The sequence below is a fragment of the Ursus arctos genome, unplaced genomic scaffold (assembly GCF_023065955.2).
Source record: "Ursus arctos isolate Adak ecotype North America unplaced genomic scaffold, UrsArc2.0 scaffold_22, whole genome shotgun sequence".
Taxonomy (NCBI): domain Eukaryota; kingdom Metazoa; phylum Chordata; class Mammalia; order Carnivora; family Ursidae; genus Ursus; species Ursus arctos.
The window spans coordinates 55,564,084-55,582,222 of NW_026622897.1; the positions used below are offsets into that span (position 1 = coordinate 55,564,084).

Genomic DNA, 18,139 nt, shown 5'->3' on the forward strand with positions numbered 1-18,139 from the left:
GATGCAAAAAGGAAAAACAGAAGATTTCCATTGCTTTTTTGATATAAAGCTAAGCAAAGACACAAATAAATGTATAAAGGCAGTCATGCGTGGAGCAATGCTGAGAGCATGCCCAGAACCGAGGGTTACGATTAATCCCATCCTGGGTAATGGAGGGGAGAAAAGCCCTTTCCCATGTGGGGGTTAAAGAAGGGAACACATTCTTTGACCCTTGAGAAGCGAGGTCTGTGTCACCTCCCTTGAACGTGGACAGGCTCTGTGACTGCTCTGACCAATAGAATATGGTAAAACTGGTGCTTTGCCCATTTCTAGCTCCAGGCCTTAAGGGACGATTATGGACTGAATGTTTGCGTCTCTCCAACATCCATATGTTGAACCCTAACCCGCCCCCCACCCTGTGATGATACTAGGAGGTGGGCCCTTTGAGAAGTGATTAGGGTTAGATGGGGTTAGTGCCCTTATAAGGGTCATGAGAGAGCTTGCTTCCCCTCTCTGCTCTCCACCATGTCAGGACACATCAAGGAATGAGCAGTCTGCAACTTGGAAGGGGGGTGTCCCCAGAATTCACCATGCCGGGACCTTGATCTTGGGCTTTCAGTCTTCAGAACTGTGAGCAATAAGCTTTTGTTGTTTAAACGCCCTGTCTATATGGTATTCTGTTACAGTGGCCCAAACTGACCAAGACAGGGACTAGCAGCTCTGACTTCCTATTTCTTGGAATATTGCCTCTTAGACCTGGGAGCCACCATGTGAGAGGACTGACTGCCCTGCTGGAGAGGCATCGAGAAGCCCATGGGCGACATGGAGATGAGAGGGCCTGGCCGAGGCCAGCCTTCCAGCAAGCCCTGCCGAAGGGCCACACCCGTGAGTAAAACCGTCTTGGATGTTCAAGAGCATCCCCGACATGGGCTGAACATTATTAGGGGACCCTAGTCACTGCCACATGGAGCAGAAGGATCATCCAGCAGAGTCTTGCCCAAATTCCTAACTCATACAATCTTGAAATACAATAAGAGAGCTATTAAGCCACTACGTCTGTTTGATTTTTTAACTTTGCATTTTGGCATAATCTTTGACTTAAAGAAAAATTGCGAAAATAGTGAAGAGAGTTCCCATATTCTTTGCATCCATGCTCCCCAAATGTTGACATCTTACATAACACAAAGTACATTTCGGCCAGAAATTTGGAGAAGTGATGGCCCTTTCAGGGTGTATCATATCAAGGGGTATGTGGCGTGCACGATGTCTTACTGCTAGCCATCATTCAGTTAAGGTGGCTTCTCGCCGTATAGTTATTAGTTCTCCCTTTGTGAGCAATCAGTATTTTGTGGGAAGATACTCTGACACGATGCGCAATCCTTATCACACGGGCATCCACTGATTTTAATGTCCGGTCTTGCCTGCAACAGTAAACCGCAGAGCCGGACATGTGTGGCAGCAGCTCACGGCTGATAGCACAAGAGTCAGTAGGGCCTTTTTCAGGCTCTGAGAAACAATCTGGCTTCTCAGCTTAATACAGCCACATAACCCTTAATTCTACAAAATTTACAAACTATTTCCACAGAATTCCTCATCACCGCAAGGGATGATCAAATTATTCCATCATTGAAGAGTCTTAATTTGGGGAGGGACCTGATTCAGTTGCCGGTTTTGAAAGATCTCCTGGCTGGAGTGTGTGGAAGGGATCGGGCGTGGGCAGGGCGGTTGGATCTGGTAGAATTCAGGAGTCAGGGCCTGGGATGAGGGCGCCTTGGACCAGCAGGGTGGCAGTAGGGATTCGGTCAATACATCATTTCAAGATCCACTGTGTGCCTACTATGTGCTAGGCTGTTCTAGGTGCTCGGGCAACAACAGTGAGCAAGACCGCGTCTCTGCTCTCGTGGAACTGAATTCCAGGGAGGGCGGGGAGGTGGGAGAAAACAGATGGAGAGATGCATGGTGACGGTGCTCTGGAGAAATAAAGCAGAGTAAGGGAATAGAGAAGGATAGAGGAGGGGCTTTTTTTTTTTTAAGATTTTATTTATTTGCTGGAGAGAGAGAGAGCATGAGCACAAGTGGGGGGAGGGGCAGAGAGAGAGAGAGACACACACACACACACACACACACACACACACACAGGGTAAGGGACAAGCAGATGCAGACTCCCCGCCAAGCAGGGAGCCCCACACAGGGCTGGATCCCAGGACCCGAGGATCACGACCTGAGCCGAAGGCAGATGCTTTAACCAACTGAGCCACCCAGGCTCCCTGAGGAGGGGCTATTTTATATAGGAAAGATCTACAAGGTGATATTTGGGCAGAGGCCACAGTGAAGTAAGCAAAGGATCCCTATGAGTATGGGGGGGGGGTGTTTTGTACTAGTCTCAGCCTATCAATAAGCAATGTTGTGGTTGGACTGGCCCTGGCCCTTGTGGTTCTTGTTATGAATGTAAGACGCCTTTCAGCAATCACCTTCAGGGAGCTTTGAAAAAAATAAAGATTTGTTACTTACAGACCTGGAAATTACACAGCAAGGGCACTGGCAGAGCGAGCACACAGGCCTGGGGTCTGCTTTTATTGGGGTCAAAATTGGGGGCCTACGGTTTCACAGGCTCACTATTTATTTATTTATTTATTTATTTATTTATTTATTTAAAATTTTCATTTATTTGAGAGCTTGAGAGAGCGCAAGCGGGGGAGGAGGGGGAGCAGCAGAGGGAGAGGGACAAGAAGACTCCCCTCTGAGCAGGGAGCCCAATGCAGGGCTCAATCCCAGAACCCTGAGATCATGACCGCTGGTGAAGTCGGATGCTTAACCAACTGAGCCACGCAGGGGCCCCTTTTATTTATTTGTTTGTTTGTTTTAAAATATTTTATTTATTTATTTGAGACAGAGAGAGCGCGAGCACAGGCTTATTCTTTATTGGTGAATTTAAAACCTAAGCGCAGGGGGTGGCTGGCGGGCTCAGTCAGTAGGGCATGTGACTCTTATTCTCAGGCTTGTGAGTGCAAGCCCCATGTTGGGTATGGAGCCTACTAAAAATAAAACGACAACGACAACAGCAACGACAACAACAGAGTGGGAATTTAAAGTGTGAGAAAAGAAAAACAAAAAACAAAAAAACAAGTGACCCAAATGGTCAGTGGAAATCAGCCAAGATCTCTAAAACAAAAGAGTCTCAGTTGGGGGCGGAGGTGGCCGGGCTCTTTATCTAGCCCATGTGGCTGGCAATGTGTTTATTGGAGATGGCTGTCCTTGAAGAGGATGTCTCGGTAATCAAAGCTTACGTGAGGCATTTGGGATGCAAAAAAGAACGCCCGACTCTCAAGGTTTACACTATAATCTACCCTGTGATGCTGAGGTATCAGAGCCAATGGTGAGGAGATTAACCGGCAGGGTAGCCAATATGCTAAAAGTCAGGGGTAGGGTACTTTGTAACCCAGAATCTGCACGTCTAAATAGGATTATAGTAGCAAATGCTATAATAATTATACAGGCAATAGTCTGAAATCCAGTCCGCAGCCATTGTCCCAAACTTGAAAGGTCCAGCCCTGAAAACAGGTTAGTGATCTCAGGGGCTTAGCAACCTGTTCAAAGATTCGGGTAATGTTGTGGAATATTTTAATGTCTTGGGCCATCTGGTAAGTAGGTTTGAACTGTCCTGAGTTGGGCGATTGCTCTATACCTCATCAAACTAGTCCCTTATCCCGAGAGTAGGTCAGTTCAGTTAGGGGATTGTCTTCTTTCAGGAGGTGGTGATGAAGGTTGGTTCTCCAAGTTAGGCCCATGTGGTGTAAGTATTTGCATTGGGTATTTAATCAAAGGCATTTCTATGGCAACAAAGGGAAAAAAAAACAAGGTTAATGATTGGAGCAGATTATAATTGCAGTTTCTGTGTTCTGAAGGCAGCCAGTTGGGATTTCTCCATGTTGGGCTTGAAGCATCTTCAGATGGAGTGAGGGCAGACAGGGGCAGTCTGATAGATTTTCCTGGTTTGCAGTTTGAATATTGATCTTTCTGAGTGACCCACACAGCAACAGGCATAGAGATTGCCCATTCATGAGCTGCTGTGGTGATTCTCTGAAGTTTATATCAAGTTGTCCCACTTTAGCTTGCATGGTTTTAGGAAAAAGGCAGTTTTAGTTCTCAGTGATTTGGAATCAGAAGGGTGGGAGAAAAATTGGAAACGTTAGATTAGAGAGTTGTAGCCAGATAGTGGAGGAAATAAGAATTAGTGTCCAGTCCAGTTTACAGCAGTTTACAGGTAGAAAACAAAACCTCAAAGACAACAGATCTGGAATCTGATATTTACAAGGGTGCACTATAGCTTTCCATTGAAACATACTTTTTTCTCTCTACGGTCACCCCTGTTGCTATCAGAAATAATCAAAGAGACTGGTTTGTTTGCGAAATAAATCTAGTCTCCTTAAACTTGGTCTGATGATTTATGTAAATGCAGCAAGAACAGTGATTGACCATATAGGTTCTTTTGTGTCTGCTTTGCTGGAACTTTTCATAAGGAATCTCAGACAACTTTCAGAAGCCTCTGGAGGTTAAGAAGCCAAGCCAAGGATCTGCCATCAGATTTCTGCAATACCTATAGATTTGAGTGAATTCCTCTCTTCTTGAGGTTCCCCAAAATATTCTGAGGCTCCTAGGACTGCCGAGACATGACCTTCCTTATGCACCTCATAGGGCTGCTAAAACCCTGTAAGCTAGGTGCTAGGCTGATTTTTCCAAGGGGCTTTCTTGGCTCCATAAAGTCAAGTATAGTTCCTTAAATCTGGTATCATGTTTGAGCCTATGCATATCTCTCTAAAGTATGACATTCCCATCAAAGCCTTGGTAAGATAACCCATTTTTCCAACTGTGTCCTGGTACAAGGAAAACAGATCCTTACTGAACTTCTGCAAATAACTATATTGCCGTGAAAATAAGAATCCTCGCTGAGAGTTTCCAAATTCTGGAGAGATCAGACAGGAAGAAAAAGTAAACACTTTCATCTTTGTTCACAAAGATGTACTTTACCAAATTGTTGTCATAGCTGGTTTAAGAGAAATTCTTTAAATCTGGAAAACAAAAGATTAAAGATCCAGCAATGTTTCAAACAAAAAAAAATTACAATCATCGTCATCTTTCAGTCCTATGTAATTAATTCTTGATCTTATCTTTTGTTAGCACTTTTTTTTTTTTTAAGATTTTATTTATTTATTTGACAGAGATAGAGACAGCCAGCGAGAGAGGGAACACAAGCAGGGGCAGTGGGAGAGGAAGAAGCAGGCTCATAGCGGAGGAGCCTGATGTGGGGCTCGATCCCATGACGCCGGGATCACGCCCTGAGCCGAAGGCAGATGCTTAACCGCTGTGCCACCCAGGCGCCTCTATTAGCATTTTTATGAATCCAGCTTTTCATAAGAGTTCTGTAAATTCTTTTTTTTTTTTTTAAAGATTTTATTTATCTATTTGACAGAGAGAGAGACAGCCAGCGAGAGAGGGAACACAAGCAGGGGGAGTGGGAGAGGAAGAAGCAGGCTCCCAGCGGAGGAGCCTGATGTGGGGCTCGATCCCAGGACCCCGGGATCACGCCCTGAGCCGAAGGCAGACGCTTAACGACTGAGCCACCCAGGCGCCCCAGAGTTCTGTAAATTCTTACCCAGTTCGGTGGTATGATCTGAAAGTTATCAGACACCTGTACTTGTCAGAGTCCTTTCCATGAATCTCCTTGAAGAGGAATTACTTTTGCAAAAGAACCAGTAAAACAGTAAGTGACGGTAAATGAAAAAAGACAGGAAAATGCCCGTGGTTAAAAGTCTGATGAGAGTTCCGTTTAATGAAATCGGCAAGGAAATTCGGTTATTTCTGTGATCCCCAACATTTTAAGATGGTAACTGGAATGATGACTGATAATGCTACATATTAGACTTTTAGGAATTTCATATAATTTCTGCAACCCTTATATTACTAACATATACCCATACAAGGATATCCATAAAGAAGGTTTAGTATTATTTTTTACTTGGCAATGCTTTCCTGTTTTAACACATCAAATAAGCCCAATTCGCTAAATGTCTTTCTTTATACAGAGAGAGAACAAATCTGAGATGTTCCAGGTGCCCTTTAGAAAATCCCAAAGTCCTTCTAAAAAAAAAAAAAAAATTTCATTTAGAATTTGATTTGGGGAAGTTTGATTTTTGTCTTTTATTTTCCTCTTTCCCATTATGAAATGATCAGGTGTTTTTTTTTTTAATGTCAGGAAAAATTTACTTTCTTTTTCCTTAACAAAAGTGCATCTTCATACCTCATACCTTCTCTTAGCCAAAAACATATCCTACTTTCCTTGCATAGAGAGCCGTTTCCTTTATTAGTTCTAGTAGCTTTATTTTTTTTTTTAAAGATTTTATTTATTTATTTGACAGAGAGAGAGACAGCCAGCGAGAGAGGGAACACAAGCAGGGGGAGTGGGAGAGGAAGAAGCAGGCTCACAGCCGAGGAGCCTGACGTGGGGCTCGATCCCATAATGCCGGGATCACGCCCTGAGCCGAAGGCAGACGCTTTAACCTCTGTGCCACCCAGGCGCCCCTAGTTCTAGTAGCTTTAATTACATGTATTAATTAGAACCTTAACCCTTAGAAACCTTAATTTCTAGTGAAAACTAAAAGGCAAGCAGTTATGAACTGTTACACCAGCGCACTTTAGATTGGCAAATTTATGAATGAATTTAATAGTTCCTAGTCACATACATAACCCCATAGCACAATTTTTCAATGTGGCACAGGACATGTTTACTAATAGACCCAAATATTGTTAGTGCCCTGTAATGAGAGGTCAAAAGTAGGTAAGTTTAGACTTGTTCAACAATTAATGTTTCAGTAGTTCATTTTATTTGGATGGAAATAATCTAAACCTTCAATGAATTTCCATCATTTAACATAACTTAGCAAAAGAATTTTTTTTTTTAACTTAGGAAAATTCTTTTTTTTTTTTTTTTAAGATTTTATTTATTTATTCGACAGAGATAGAGACAGCCAGTGAGAGAGGGAACACAAACAGGGGGAGTGGGAGAGGAAGAAGCAGGCTTACAGCAGAGGAGCCTGACGTGGGGCTCGATCCCATAACGCAGGGATCACACCCTGAGCCGAAGGCAGACGCTCAACCGCTGTGCCACCCAGGCGCCCCTAACTTAGGAAAATTCTAATGGTGAAAGTTACCAAAGATCTGTGAAACTTTTTTTTTTTTAAGATTTTACTTTTTTTAAAGTAATCTCTACACCCAGTGTGGGGCTCGAACCCACATCTCAAGATCAAGAGTCCCATGTTCCACTGACTGAGCCAGCCAGGCACCCTGTGAAACTATTTTTAAGTAAATATGCTATAAGACGTAATTATTGCTGAAAAGTTCACCTAAAATCTCTTCTCCCACTTACCTCTATCTAAATCACTTGCTCCTAACAACTATGTTTAGATTACCCAAAAAAACTTCGTTAGACACTACAGTAAGTCAGCCATCATCCCAAGCTCCTTTTCTTCCTGACAAAATGTATGTTAGAGACAACATGCATTTGACCAGTAAACGCAGGTAGAATAAAAGTTGTATGTCTGCATTAAATTTAATGCTGATAACTCTGAAGACACACCGATTTGAATTAAACCAAAGTTAAACTAGCTTTTATTTACCAGAGATTATCCCAGATAATATGAACTTGAGAAATATTTGGGTTAGTGTCTACATTTCTGAGTTTTAGGAATACTTACTTCAAAAAATGCTCATTTTTAAGCCAATTAAACAGAGCTCTTTTACCGACTAGTTTTGGCAATACCATCTTGGTAGAGAGAGAGGAAAAAAAGACCACATGTACATATCATACATCCATAGACATTTATAAACATGCGGAGATACACAGAGACCCTATAGCTTCTGTTCAAAAATATTAGCCACGAATCAGGTACATTAATATAAAACTAGTTTGTAAATAACAATTGAATCCAAATCAGCAGATGGAACAAGTTAACGTTGCCTGTTCCAATGGCTAAAGGTTTTTACTAATGTTTGTGAAGACTTTTTAAGATTTGTATTTGTCCTTGACAAGTAATCTTAAATTACTTCCTTGGGTGTTTACATTTCAAAGACGTGGTAAGATTTGCATCTTCAAGGGACAGAGAAAGAATTAAGTTTTCTCCCTGGAGTTTTAGTGCCTTTTGGATGGTTTGATAGCCCCCATAAAATACAGTAGCATCGACCTGTAATTAGAGCAGCCTGTAAAAAATAATTCTCTGGACTCAAGGTCAAATGGGGCCTCTTCGGCAATGGAAATGAAGAGGGAGTCATCTGGGTCATTAGGGTCATGAAAATGATAAACCCGTTGGATCATGCTGATTTTGTGCAGGAGGAGAGGGGCCTCCTCTTAGTGTTTTCCGTTCACTGTGAGCCTTGGCAGTGATCGCTGCCATGGAAGCATGGGCATGGAGCCAGGCAATAAATGAATATTTAGTGGTATGAATATTGGGGGCTCTAGGGGCCTTTGCCTTCCCACTTGCCCCTTCCTCCTCACTGGAGGCCTCAATAACCCGATCAGCTTTCCCCTTGGTGGCAGGGATACTCTGGAAGCGTGCTTCTGGTTCTGCCCCATTCAGGGGAAAGCCGAGGAGTTCAGGATCTGTGCGATCTTGGTGGAAACATGCACATAGCCTGGATGGGTCTTTAAGAACGTTACAGATTTTACAGTCTTGAGAGATACTGGCCGGTTGATGCATTTTGGCACCCGTGAGTAACAGTTCAGAGCCCACTGCAAACTCTCAATAGCCTGTTGGTTCCCCTCTGTCCTTCCTGCTGCATAAAACTTCTAAGGAAGGTTTGGATTTCAGTTAAGTTTTAGTTTTTGATCTCAGTTTCTACTTTTGGATCTCGTTACCTTCATCTTATATGTTGTTACCCAAAATGTTAGATGACATCGCTGTACACCCTCTTGCTAGGGGCTGTTTTCCTTTCCAGGGTGTCCCAAGAGACCCTTCTGGATTGGGGTCTGCCTCCACTAGCATGATATACAGAGGGTCTTCGGGAAAAGCCCCTGGGCCTCTGAGCGTAATACCAGAGTCTTGGCACGTTGGTATGCATGGCATTGACTAACACCCAGGAAGTGTCCCTGGGGTTTTGCATTTATCAAGGAGCTGGGGTACCTCCTCAGGGTTCTTAGCAGGCCCTGGCACCGATATTCAGGACGTGTATATTTGTCCATTAATTTTTTTAGTGACATCGCACCAGGGATTGGTAATATCCCATCGATTCAGGGGGTGAAGAGCCACAGCAGAGGGTATCAGAAGTGGTATCACAGAGACTCGGGGCCTCTGTTGTATTCTCCCTCGGGTGGTGCCATTGATTTCCGGTTGCAAAGCTGTTTCACTCTTTGGGATAAGGACATATAGTCCCGGCAGGACCCGCTGACTCAGTGGTCGCAGGTGGAGGTCTCCCGTTTTCCTCTTTTCCTTGTGCCTTTAGCCCAGAGCCTCTCCTTGGACAGTGACAGCACCGTTGTGATCCAGTCCCCCTTCTTCAGCTCTCCTAGGCCATGAGATGTGGAGGATCCTTTCACCCTTTAATGGTCAATTAAGGCCTTTATAATTAGTAGTCTAATCATCTCATTAGACCATATGGGCTTCATCACGGTGCTCTGGGGAGACCGTTGGATTATTATGGCAGCTGTGGCCTTTTGGGTTGGACACCACAGACCGCACACCACAGAGCGATATGCAAAAGCACAGAGCCATATGAGAGACCCCACAAGTGGTCCTTCTTTCTCAGACAGGGTTACCCATGTGAGGGAGGTGGCTAGTCAGCAAGTTATGGGTGACAAAGGGCATTCCTGGCAGGAAACTGCACGGGCAGCATGCGGTCTGCCAGCCACACCCACTGTTCTGTGCGGGCCTCAGCCTATGCATAAGCAATGGGGAGGTTGGACCGGCTCTTGTGGTTCTTACTTTAAGATGCCCTTCAGCGGTGAACATCAGGAGACTTTGAAGGAGAGATTTATGACTACAGAACCTGGATGAGACACAGCAGGCCTGGGGCCACCCAGGGAGGGCACCGGTAGATAGAGCATGTGGGCCTGGGGTTCTGCTTTTATTGGGGTCCATGGTGGGGCCCCAGGGTTTTGAGGGCTCAGTCTTTATTAGTGAATTTAAAACATAAGAGTGAGAATTTAGGGGCACCCGGGTGGATCAGTTGGTTGAGCATTGGACTCTTCATTTCAGCTCTGGTCATGATCTCACGGTCCTGTGTTTGGCTCATGCTTGGTGCGGAGTCTGCTTGTCCCTCTCGCTCTGCTCCTTCTCTCTCTCTCAGTTCGTCTTAAATAAATAAATAAATAAAATCTTAAAAAAAAAAAAGAATGAGAATTTAAAGTGAGGGAAGAGGGGTGCCTGGGTGGCTCAGTCGGCTAAGCGTCTGGCTTTGGCTCAGGTCATGGTCCCAGAGTCCTGGGGTGGAGCTCCAGTCAGGCTCCCTGCTCAGCGTGGAGCCTGCTTCTCCCTCTCCCTCTGCTGCTCCCCCTGCTTGTGCTCTTGCTGTTGCTCTCTCTCTCTCTCAAATAAATAAATAAAATCTTAAAAAAAATAATAAAGTGGGGGACGAGAACAGACAAGTGCCCCAAATGATCAGTTATCAAAATCAGCCAAGATCCCCAAAACAGAGGAGCCTCAGTGGAGGGGAGCTGGCCTGGCTTTTAGTTTATTAGAGACAGCGATGGATTGGCTGCTTCAGTAATCAAAGCTTAAGTCAGGCACCAATTTTACAAAAAAGAAAAGAAACAATGTTCAGTTTACATGGCCAGAGGGGTGTGTTCCAAGCAGAGGGAAACGTTAGCCTAAGCAGGAAAGCTCTGGAGCAGGAATGCGCTCAGTGCATTTCAGGAACAAGCAGCAAGGAGGTATTGTATTCACATCACTCAGCTCTCGCCCTTCCCTGAGCTTGGAGAATTCTCTGCACAGAGCCATGGATAGCCCTCTCCAGCCTATGGGCTCTGGACTTATTTCTGACTGTTGAGAAATCCCTGTCATACCTCATGACTTCGGCCCAGGGCTGGCTTGTGAAATACACAATGAAGGAGCAAGTCGTGTCTCAGGACAGAAGGGCCAGGTCTGAGGAGTATCTTCCAGGGACTCACATTAGAGCTGGAGACGTGTTTGGGATATTATGTTAGAGAAAACAGAAGCTGGGAGATGAGTGGAATCTGCCTGGGTCCCAGCAAGTCAGCAGTAAGGCCAAGGTAAGGCCCGGGATGCCTGACTCCCACCCTGACCACTCCATCTCAGGGCCACCAAAGCCCTTCCCATCCGAATCCTCCTAACATTCTTTCTGTCTCTCTATCCCCAGATACCTAGTTCTTCCAGAAAGGATTTTCACTGTTCTCCATACACATCATTACCTTTCAACTCCATGTCCTTGAAGGTAATAATGCCTTTTGAACATTGCCTTCTCCCACTTGTCTACCAGGTAAAGTCCTACTCATCCCTCAAGGCCCTCTCATATGTTTCCTTTCCTGGAACAAAAGTCTAAACTCAGTTTCTCCAGGACTGATTCATTTTTCCTTCCTCTGTGCTCTCATAATACTCTCCACATACATTGATTTTAACATTTACTACCCTCTCCTCTGATTGTCTATAATTGTTTTAGTCCTCACTGGACTATATTTTTCTCTAGGACAGGGATTATTTCTGCTTCTGTCCCTAGGGTCTAGCATGGTGTCTGGCATTTGCTTGGCACTCAATAAATGTTGACCAATGGTGGAACAAATGAAAGAATATGAAGCAAACTTCTTTTTTGTTTTTTTAAGATTTTATTTATTTATTTGACAGAGAGAGACAGCGAGAGAGGGAACACAAGCAAGGGGAGTGGGAGAGGGAGAAGCAGGCTTCCTGCCAAGCAGGGAGCCTGATGCGGGGCTTGATCCCAGGACCTTGGGATCATGACCTGAGCCTAAGGCAGATGCTTAATGGCTGAGCCACCCAGGCGCCCCATGAAGCAAATTTCTTAACCTCTCCAACTTAGTTTTATTACCCTTGAAATAAAAGTAAGTTAAACACTCAGCAAGGTTAAATGATGGATAATGAATGTAAAGCAAATGTCACCATCATTGATTGAGTTGCCCAAGCCCAAAATAGGGAATCACGCAAAATTTCCACTTCTCCCATTCCCTTTTCCCTTCCCCCCAGCTAACCAGTCACCATGGCTTGTTGAACCTGGCTGAAGACTTTGGTAAGAAACCCTAGGTTACCGGGGAATTTCCATTAGGCCAGAGCTGTCAGGAAGCATGGGAGGCAAAGGATGTTGGAGGTCGGGAGTCTATAAGGAAAAGGAGGAGAGACTCGTGGGCACATAGGCCACAGGAAGAACAGATAAGGGATCCAGGAGAAGGGAGACATCAGGCTGAGTCCTGGGGACATAGAAACCACTCAGTTCTGTGCCCTCAAGAAATCTTGGTCGGCTGGGGAAACCAATAGAAACAATAGAAACAATTTGTACAGAACGAGGCTGTAGTAGAGCCGCTTTCCTCCTGATACCCCTTCTTTACTTGGCTTGCAGGATATCACCCAGCTTGCCTGCTTTTCTACTTATATTTTTGGCCCTCCTCAGTCTGGTTTGCTGCTTCTCCTAGTTTCCTTAAATGCTGAATGTTGAAGGAAACTATTTTCCATCTACACTCACTCCTTTGATGATCTCATCTAGTCTCAGGGCTTTAAATGCCATCTGTGTGCTGATAACTCCCAAATTGGTATCTCTAGTCTAGATCTCTCCCCTGACCTCAGACCTCCTGCCCCCTCTTCCTCCTGCCCTCTCACCATCTGTACTCCAACAAGCATTTCAAACTCCACACATCCAAAAATGAGCTCCAGATAGTTCCCCCCACAAGACAACATCTCCCTTGTCTTTTCCATTTCAGGAAATGGCAACACTGGTCTTCCAGTTGTTTAGTCCAAAAATTGTCTCCTTTCTTCCTCAGATACTCCTCATCCAATCTGTCAGCAAGCTCTCTTGTCCCTACCTTCTAAATATATTCAAAATTCAACCACTTCTCATCCCCCACCTCTGGATTATTCTAATAGGCTCCCAGTTGATCTCCCTGCTTCTGCCACTCTCCCTCCTGAAGCTATTCTTCATAGAACAGCCGAGTAACTCTGTTAAAATGTAAATCAGATTGTGTGGATCCTCGGCTCCAAACCCGTCACAGGATTCTCAACATGGAGTAAAAGCTAAAGTCGTTATTGTAACTTGCAAGGCTGTATTCTCTGGCTCCTGGCTACCTCTCTCCTCATCTCCTGCTCTCACCATAGTACATTATGCTCCAGCCATTCTAGACCATTTGCACTTGCTCCCTCTCTGAAATGCTCTTCCGTAAATATCAGAACAGTGCCCCCCCCCCATCTTTTTCTTCAGACCTTTACTCAAGTCACCTTCCTAATAAGGTCTTCCTTGGCCCCCTACCTAAATAAAACCTCTCCCCTCCCCACTTCTCTGATTTATTTTTTCTGGTAGGTATTTACTGCAGTCTTAAAACTATATGTTTTGTTTTTCTATCTTCTTTATTATTTATCTCTCCCATTAGAATGGAAGCTGCATGGAGATTTTTGGGGGGTCTGTTTTGCTCACTATTGTATACCCAGTACTTAGACTAGTAACAGGCATATAGTAGGGCACTCAGTAGGCATTTGTTGAATGAATGAATGAAAAAGGTGGACATTTCCAAGAGGCAAATTTTACCCTTTAATGAAGAACTTTATAACAACTAGAGCTGGTTGGAAACATAATCATGTTAATATACACAGCACACTACCTCTTAAACATGTAATCTCATCAAATCCTCACATCAGTCCAGGATAGGAAGGCTGCGCAGTTTATGAAGCTGGTTGAAGAGGAAATGGTATCCAGGTTGGGAGAAAAAAGACTTGTTAAAGTTCACATATCTGGTGTGGTCAGGAGTGGATGATTGCTAGCCCTAGACGAGGCTGGTGAGTGATGGAGCTTAGTGGGGGTTGGGTTCGAAGGACTGCCGGTGGACAAGAAGGCATGATCTCTGAAGGGGAGGCTGAGTCAGAGGTTACTGTAACAGAAGCATCAGCAAAGGACTGGGAGAGATGACGAAGTTGACCACTAAGATATTTAGCCCAGGCCTGGAGAGGGCATGACTTCCCCAAAAGCAGTGCCCTGAGGCTGACTAGTCAGTCACTCAAACCCATACATGAACTCCAATGCAGAACCGGACAGGCAAGCTTAAGAAACCAGTGAGTCCACTGTGGGTCTGCAAAGTCCGGCTTCTCCACTGGACTGTGAGGTCTATCGGGGCAGGGACCGTGTTCTAGATTTATTCCCAGCTTCTGGCAGAGCCTGGAATATAGTAGGGACTCAATGATTTCTGTTGAAGTCATACATGAATGTATGCGCCCAAACAAGAAACTGAATGTGAGAAAGAACAGATAGAAGGGGCGTAATATCGCCCAGCGATTTTGGGGTAGAAGCAGACGAATCTTCCTGGGACGCGGCAGGACAAACAGTCCTAGTACTAAAGCAGGTTGCTGCCAGCTATTTTTCGGCAGAGGTTGGCAAGCAGATCCTGGCTAGGGACGAAGGGGCGGGGTTAAATGGCGCCGTTGGGGAGGGGCCAGGCTGGGGCGGCCGAAGGGCGGAGGCTCAAGGAGGGGCCAATAGAGCAGGCAAATATCCAACCTCAAGGATGTGACTAAGGTGTGTAACGTCACATCCGGTGTGGTGGGCGGGAGCGGGAAACAAAAGGAGAGCAAAGGCGCATGCGTTGGTGCTTCGTGTGTTCTGGCGGGCTCTTCCGCTCAGGCCGAGAGAAGTGCTTCCGGGTCGCCGCCGGCTGCCGCCTCCCGGCGCGGTAAGTACAGAAGCTAGGCTACGGCAGCTGTCCCCTTGCCCCCTCTCTTCTCCCTCCCCCAGAGAAACCCCGTGGCCCTGACCCGGCTCCTCAGGAGCTCCAGGTTCAGACTCCTTTTAACATTAAAGAGCTCCAGCTCATTGGCCACTTCCTCGAGGCTAAGCCCCACCCCGTCGTCCAAGATCCGTCACTCATTGGTGTCACTTTCTGTCACCCAGCATTTCTTCCAGTTAATTGGCCCTATTCAGGCCCCGCTCCTTTTGCGATTAGCAACCCTGTAAGGGCAAATGCCTGTTCGAATCCCGCCCCTGCATTCTTCGTGTTGGTCCACCCCGCGGTCATTATCATAATAAGCAAAGAATGGGCGGTAACTTTGTGGCGAGGGGTGGGCTTTCGGAGCCTCAGTTTCTGGCCTCTCCTACTTATGGGGCCTGAGGGTGGGTATTGACTGTTGTGCTGGTGACGTGGACCTGGAAGCCCAGGTTCACGGAAGGGCAGCGGCTGGCCCAGGATCGGTCAAATGAGTTTAGGACAAAAGCAGAACTAGATGTAGGTCCTTTTCTCCTGCTCATCTCCTCTAGTGCCTGGCCCCGATTTCTTCCCCGTGGGAATTCGATGCCCCAGCTCACTTGTGACCTAGAGCCAATCGTTACCTGTCGCAGGGCCTCAATTTTCCTGTGAGGTGAAAGGTTTTAGTTCAGATTTTCTGGGACCTTTCTGGTCAGCCCCCTCAGCTGCTTAATCTGTGCCGAATTTACCTATTCCGTCATATGTTAGTTCATTCAGCCCTCCATTTACTCATTTATTCATTTACTCATGCTTTTAGAATGTCTTTCTGAACTATCTGCACATGGTACCCACCCCCATCCCAGTTTAGCTGTGGTTCATAAGAGAGGTGGTTAGTGTCCTAAATTTCTGATACTGGGTAAGTATGGTACAGATCATCATAGAGGGGCAAAAAGGAGGTCTTACTGTTTGGAGGAGGTAAAGATAGTGTCAGTGGAGCCCTGTTACCTCTAATTTTGTCTAATTTTGTAATACCAGGCTGCATTCCGGATTCATAACTCCACATTTGGCTTCCATTCTCTTCTCCCCCTCCCCCCCCCCCGCTTTGAACAGCTTAAACCACTTTACTTCTCCATAAAGTAAATTAATTATCAGAATAACTATGAGGTTGTAGTATAATTGTTATTATTCCCCATTTTACAGATGAGCAAACTGAGGCTCAAAGAGGTTAAGTGACTTGGCCAAGGTCAAACAGCTAGTAAGTGGTGGAGCCAGGACTCAAACCCAGGTCTGTCTGATTCCCACAGAAAAGAGCTATTTCCCTGCTACCTTCTGCTCCACCCCATCCCCAAATCAAATGGTAACCAAATAAAACCCCAAACCAAAGACATCTGACAGCTGGATTCACCCGGCCCTTTACCTCAGTCTAGGAGCCATGTCTACCTTGTTTCCCTCACTCTTCCCCCGTGTGACTGAGACACTGTGGTTTAATCTGGATCGACCCTGTGTGGAGGAGACAGAGCTGCAGCAGCAAGAACAACAGCATCAGGCCTGGGTGAGTAAGGACCTAGCCCAGTGCTGGAGCCTCAGTCAGGGAGGAGCTTTTTGCCCTGAGTTGGGAACAATCAAGCTGGGAGGCAGGAGGCCTAGGTTCACATCTTTGTATGACCCTGATTTACTGTGGGCCCATGGGACTTCTGGGCCACACTGGAGCCCAGGCTGTTTTCCCTAAAGCATAGGAAATAATTTTGACTTTATTGAGGACCTGGTAGATGCGATATTCTAGACTGACTCTCTCTCACTTCACCATCACCATAATTTTATGAGGAAACCATGGCCCAGAGAGTTTATGTGGCTCTTATAACTTGGATCAAGTTTATAAGTTAAGTGGCAGATGACAAGAGACAAAGGGATTGACTTTTTCTGGAAACTGGAAACTTCTCCACACTTGAGGGGTCATCTTAGGGGCTGTGTGGGCCAGTCCCATTTCCCTGACCTGTCCTGCTCGGGCCCTGACCCTGCTCTCCTCCCATTTTGGCCACAGCTCCAGAGCATCGCAGAGAAAGATAACAACCTGGTACCTATTGGCAAGCCGGCCTCAGAGGTGAGTGGTTCCTGCAGGTAGCGCTTGTGTGGGGTCCAGGTGGACTAAGGCTCTGCTCTACTTGTGAAGGTCCTGCCTCTGACCTCAAAGCAGTTGTGGTCCTCAGCTCTGGGTGGAGAGTGGGTGGCCATTGGATCCAGCACTAAGGTCCTGCAGAACATGCATCAGCCTGCTAGACTCAAAGAGGTGGGGCAAGGTTGGGGAATGGAGGGTCACTCATTGTTCCCAGAGACTGGCTTCAAGTGGACCAGCCCTTGAACTGGTCCAGGCAGCCCTATAGAGCCTATAGGCTCTCCCCTGCCTCACCAGCACTATGATGACGAGGAAGAGGAGGATGAAGATGATGACGAAGATAGTGAAGAGGACTCAGAGGATGATGAAGACATGCAGGACATGGATGAAATGAATGACTACAATGAGTCACCTGATGATGGAGAGGTCAATGAGGTAGGCAGGGGTGTGGGGGAGGGCGCCTGCTCCTGACCTAACTGGTCACAAAGGGGTACAGACTCTGGTTCTAGACGGGCAGAATCTGGGGCTGGGGCTGGCTGGGTGGCTGAGGCCCTTTCCCACCTACACCCAGCCTTCTCTCCAGGTGGACATGGAAGGCAACGAACAGGATCAGGACCAGTGGATGATCTAGGTAGACAAGGCAGTGTGGCCTCAGGGAAATTCCAGGCCAGCCCAACTTACCCTGCATCCCCGGCAGAACCAGCTGATTGCCCCAGTGCCTGAAAGCTCACCCTTGGGTATCTCTTCAGCTGCTGCCGGGAACTGGTCTCCTTGGCCCCTCCCAGGCCGTCAGTTTGCCCTGATTCCCCAGGGCCTGAGCCCAACCCACCTTTCTGCCTAGTATTTCACCCTTTGGTTGCTAGGTATAGTCTCTTTCTAACTCCCTTTAATAAAGACACAGGACTGATTTTTTTCCCCCCGTGTCTATTCCCTATTTGTTGTTGGGGCCCAGAGGAATCCAGCATCTTCTCTTGAGCTTTAGGGAGAGGGCACACGGGACTTCAGGCAAGCCTACCTGACTATGCGGTCCAGGGCTAAGGAAGGCCAGGGTGGCCCTGGCCCTGGGCCCAGGCTCCATACCATTTTCTCTGGCCCAGCTTATACTCATACATTCCTTCAGAGTCTCTCTGTTTCCTCTGACCCCCCTGGAACTG

General features: G+C 46.2%; 1 protein-coding gene and 1 long non-coding RNA gene across 8 annotated transcripts; both read left to right on the plus strand.

Moving 5' to 3' along the window:
- The first annotated feature begins 11,055 nt into the window (after nucleotides 1-11,055).
- LOC123002054 (uncharacterized) lies at nucleotides 11,056-12,664 on the plus strand. Its single transcript, XR_008960881.1, has 3 exons — nucleotides 11,056-11,236; nucleotides 11,344-11,418; nucleotides 12,183-12,664. It is a non-coding gene; the product is annotated as an uncharacterized LOC123002054 (long non-coding RNA).
- Nucleotides 12,665-14,742: 2,078 nt separating this feature from the next.
- Nucleotides 14,743-17,901, plus strand: ANAPC15 (anaphase promoting complex subunit 15). Of its 7 annotated transcripts, none has more exons than XM_057316687.1 (6): nucleotides 15,307-15,412; nucleotides 16,073-16,157; nucleotides 16,295-16,424; nucleotides 16,914-16,973; nucleotides 17,283-17,420; nucleotides 17,557-17,901. In XM_057316687.1, exons 3-6 carry the CDS (start codon nucleotides 16,305-16,307, stop codon nucleotides 17,614-17,616), a joined length of 378 nt encoding a protein of 125 aa, XP_057172670.1. In that variant the 5' UTR covers nucleotides 15,307-15,412; nucleotides 16,073-16,157; nucleotides 16,295-16,304; the 3' UTR covers nucleotides 17,617-17,901. The 7 variants fall into 7 exon arrangements, with proteins under 7 accessions (XP_026373797.1, XP_026373799.1, XP_026373806.1 ...); XM_057316688.1 differs by having other exon boundaries at nucleotides 16,300-16,424; XM_026518012.4 differs by lacking the exons at nucleotides 15,307-15,412; nucleotides 16,073-16,157 and adding an exon at nucleotides 14,743-14,863.
- The last annotated feature ends 238 nt before the right edge of the window (nucleotides 17,902-18,139 follow it).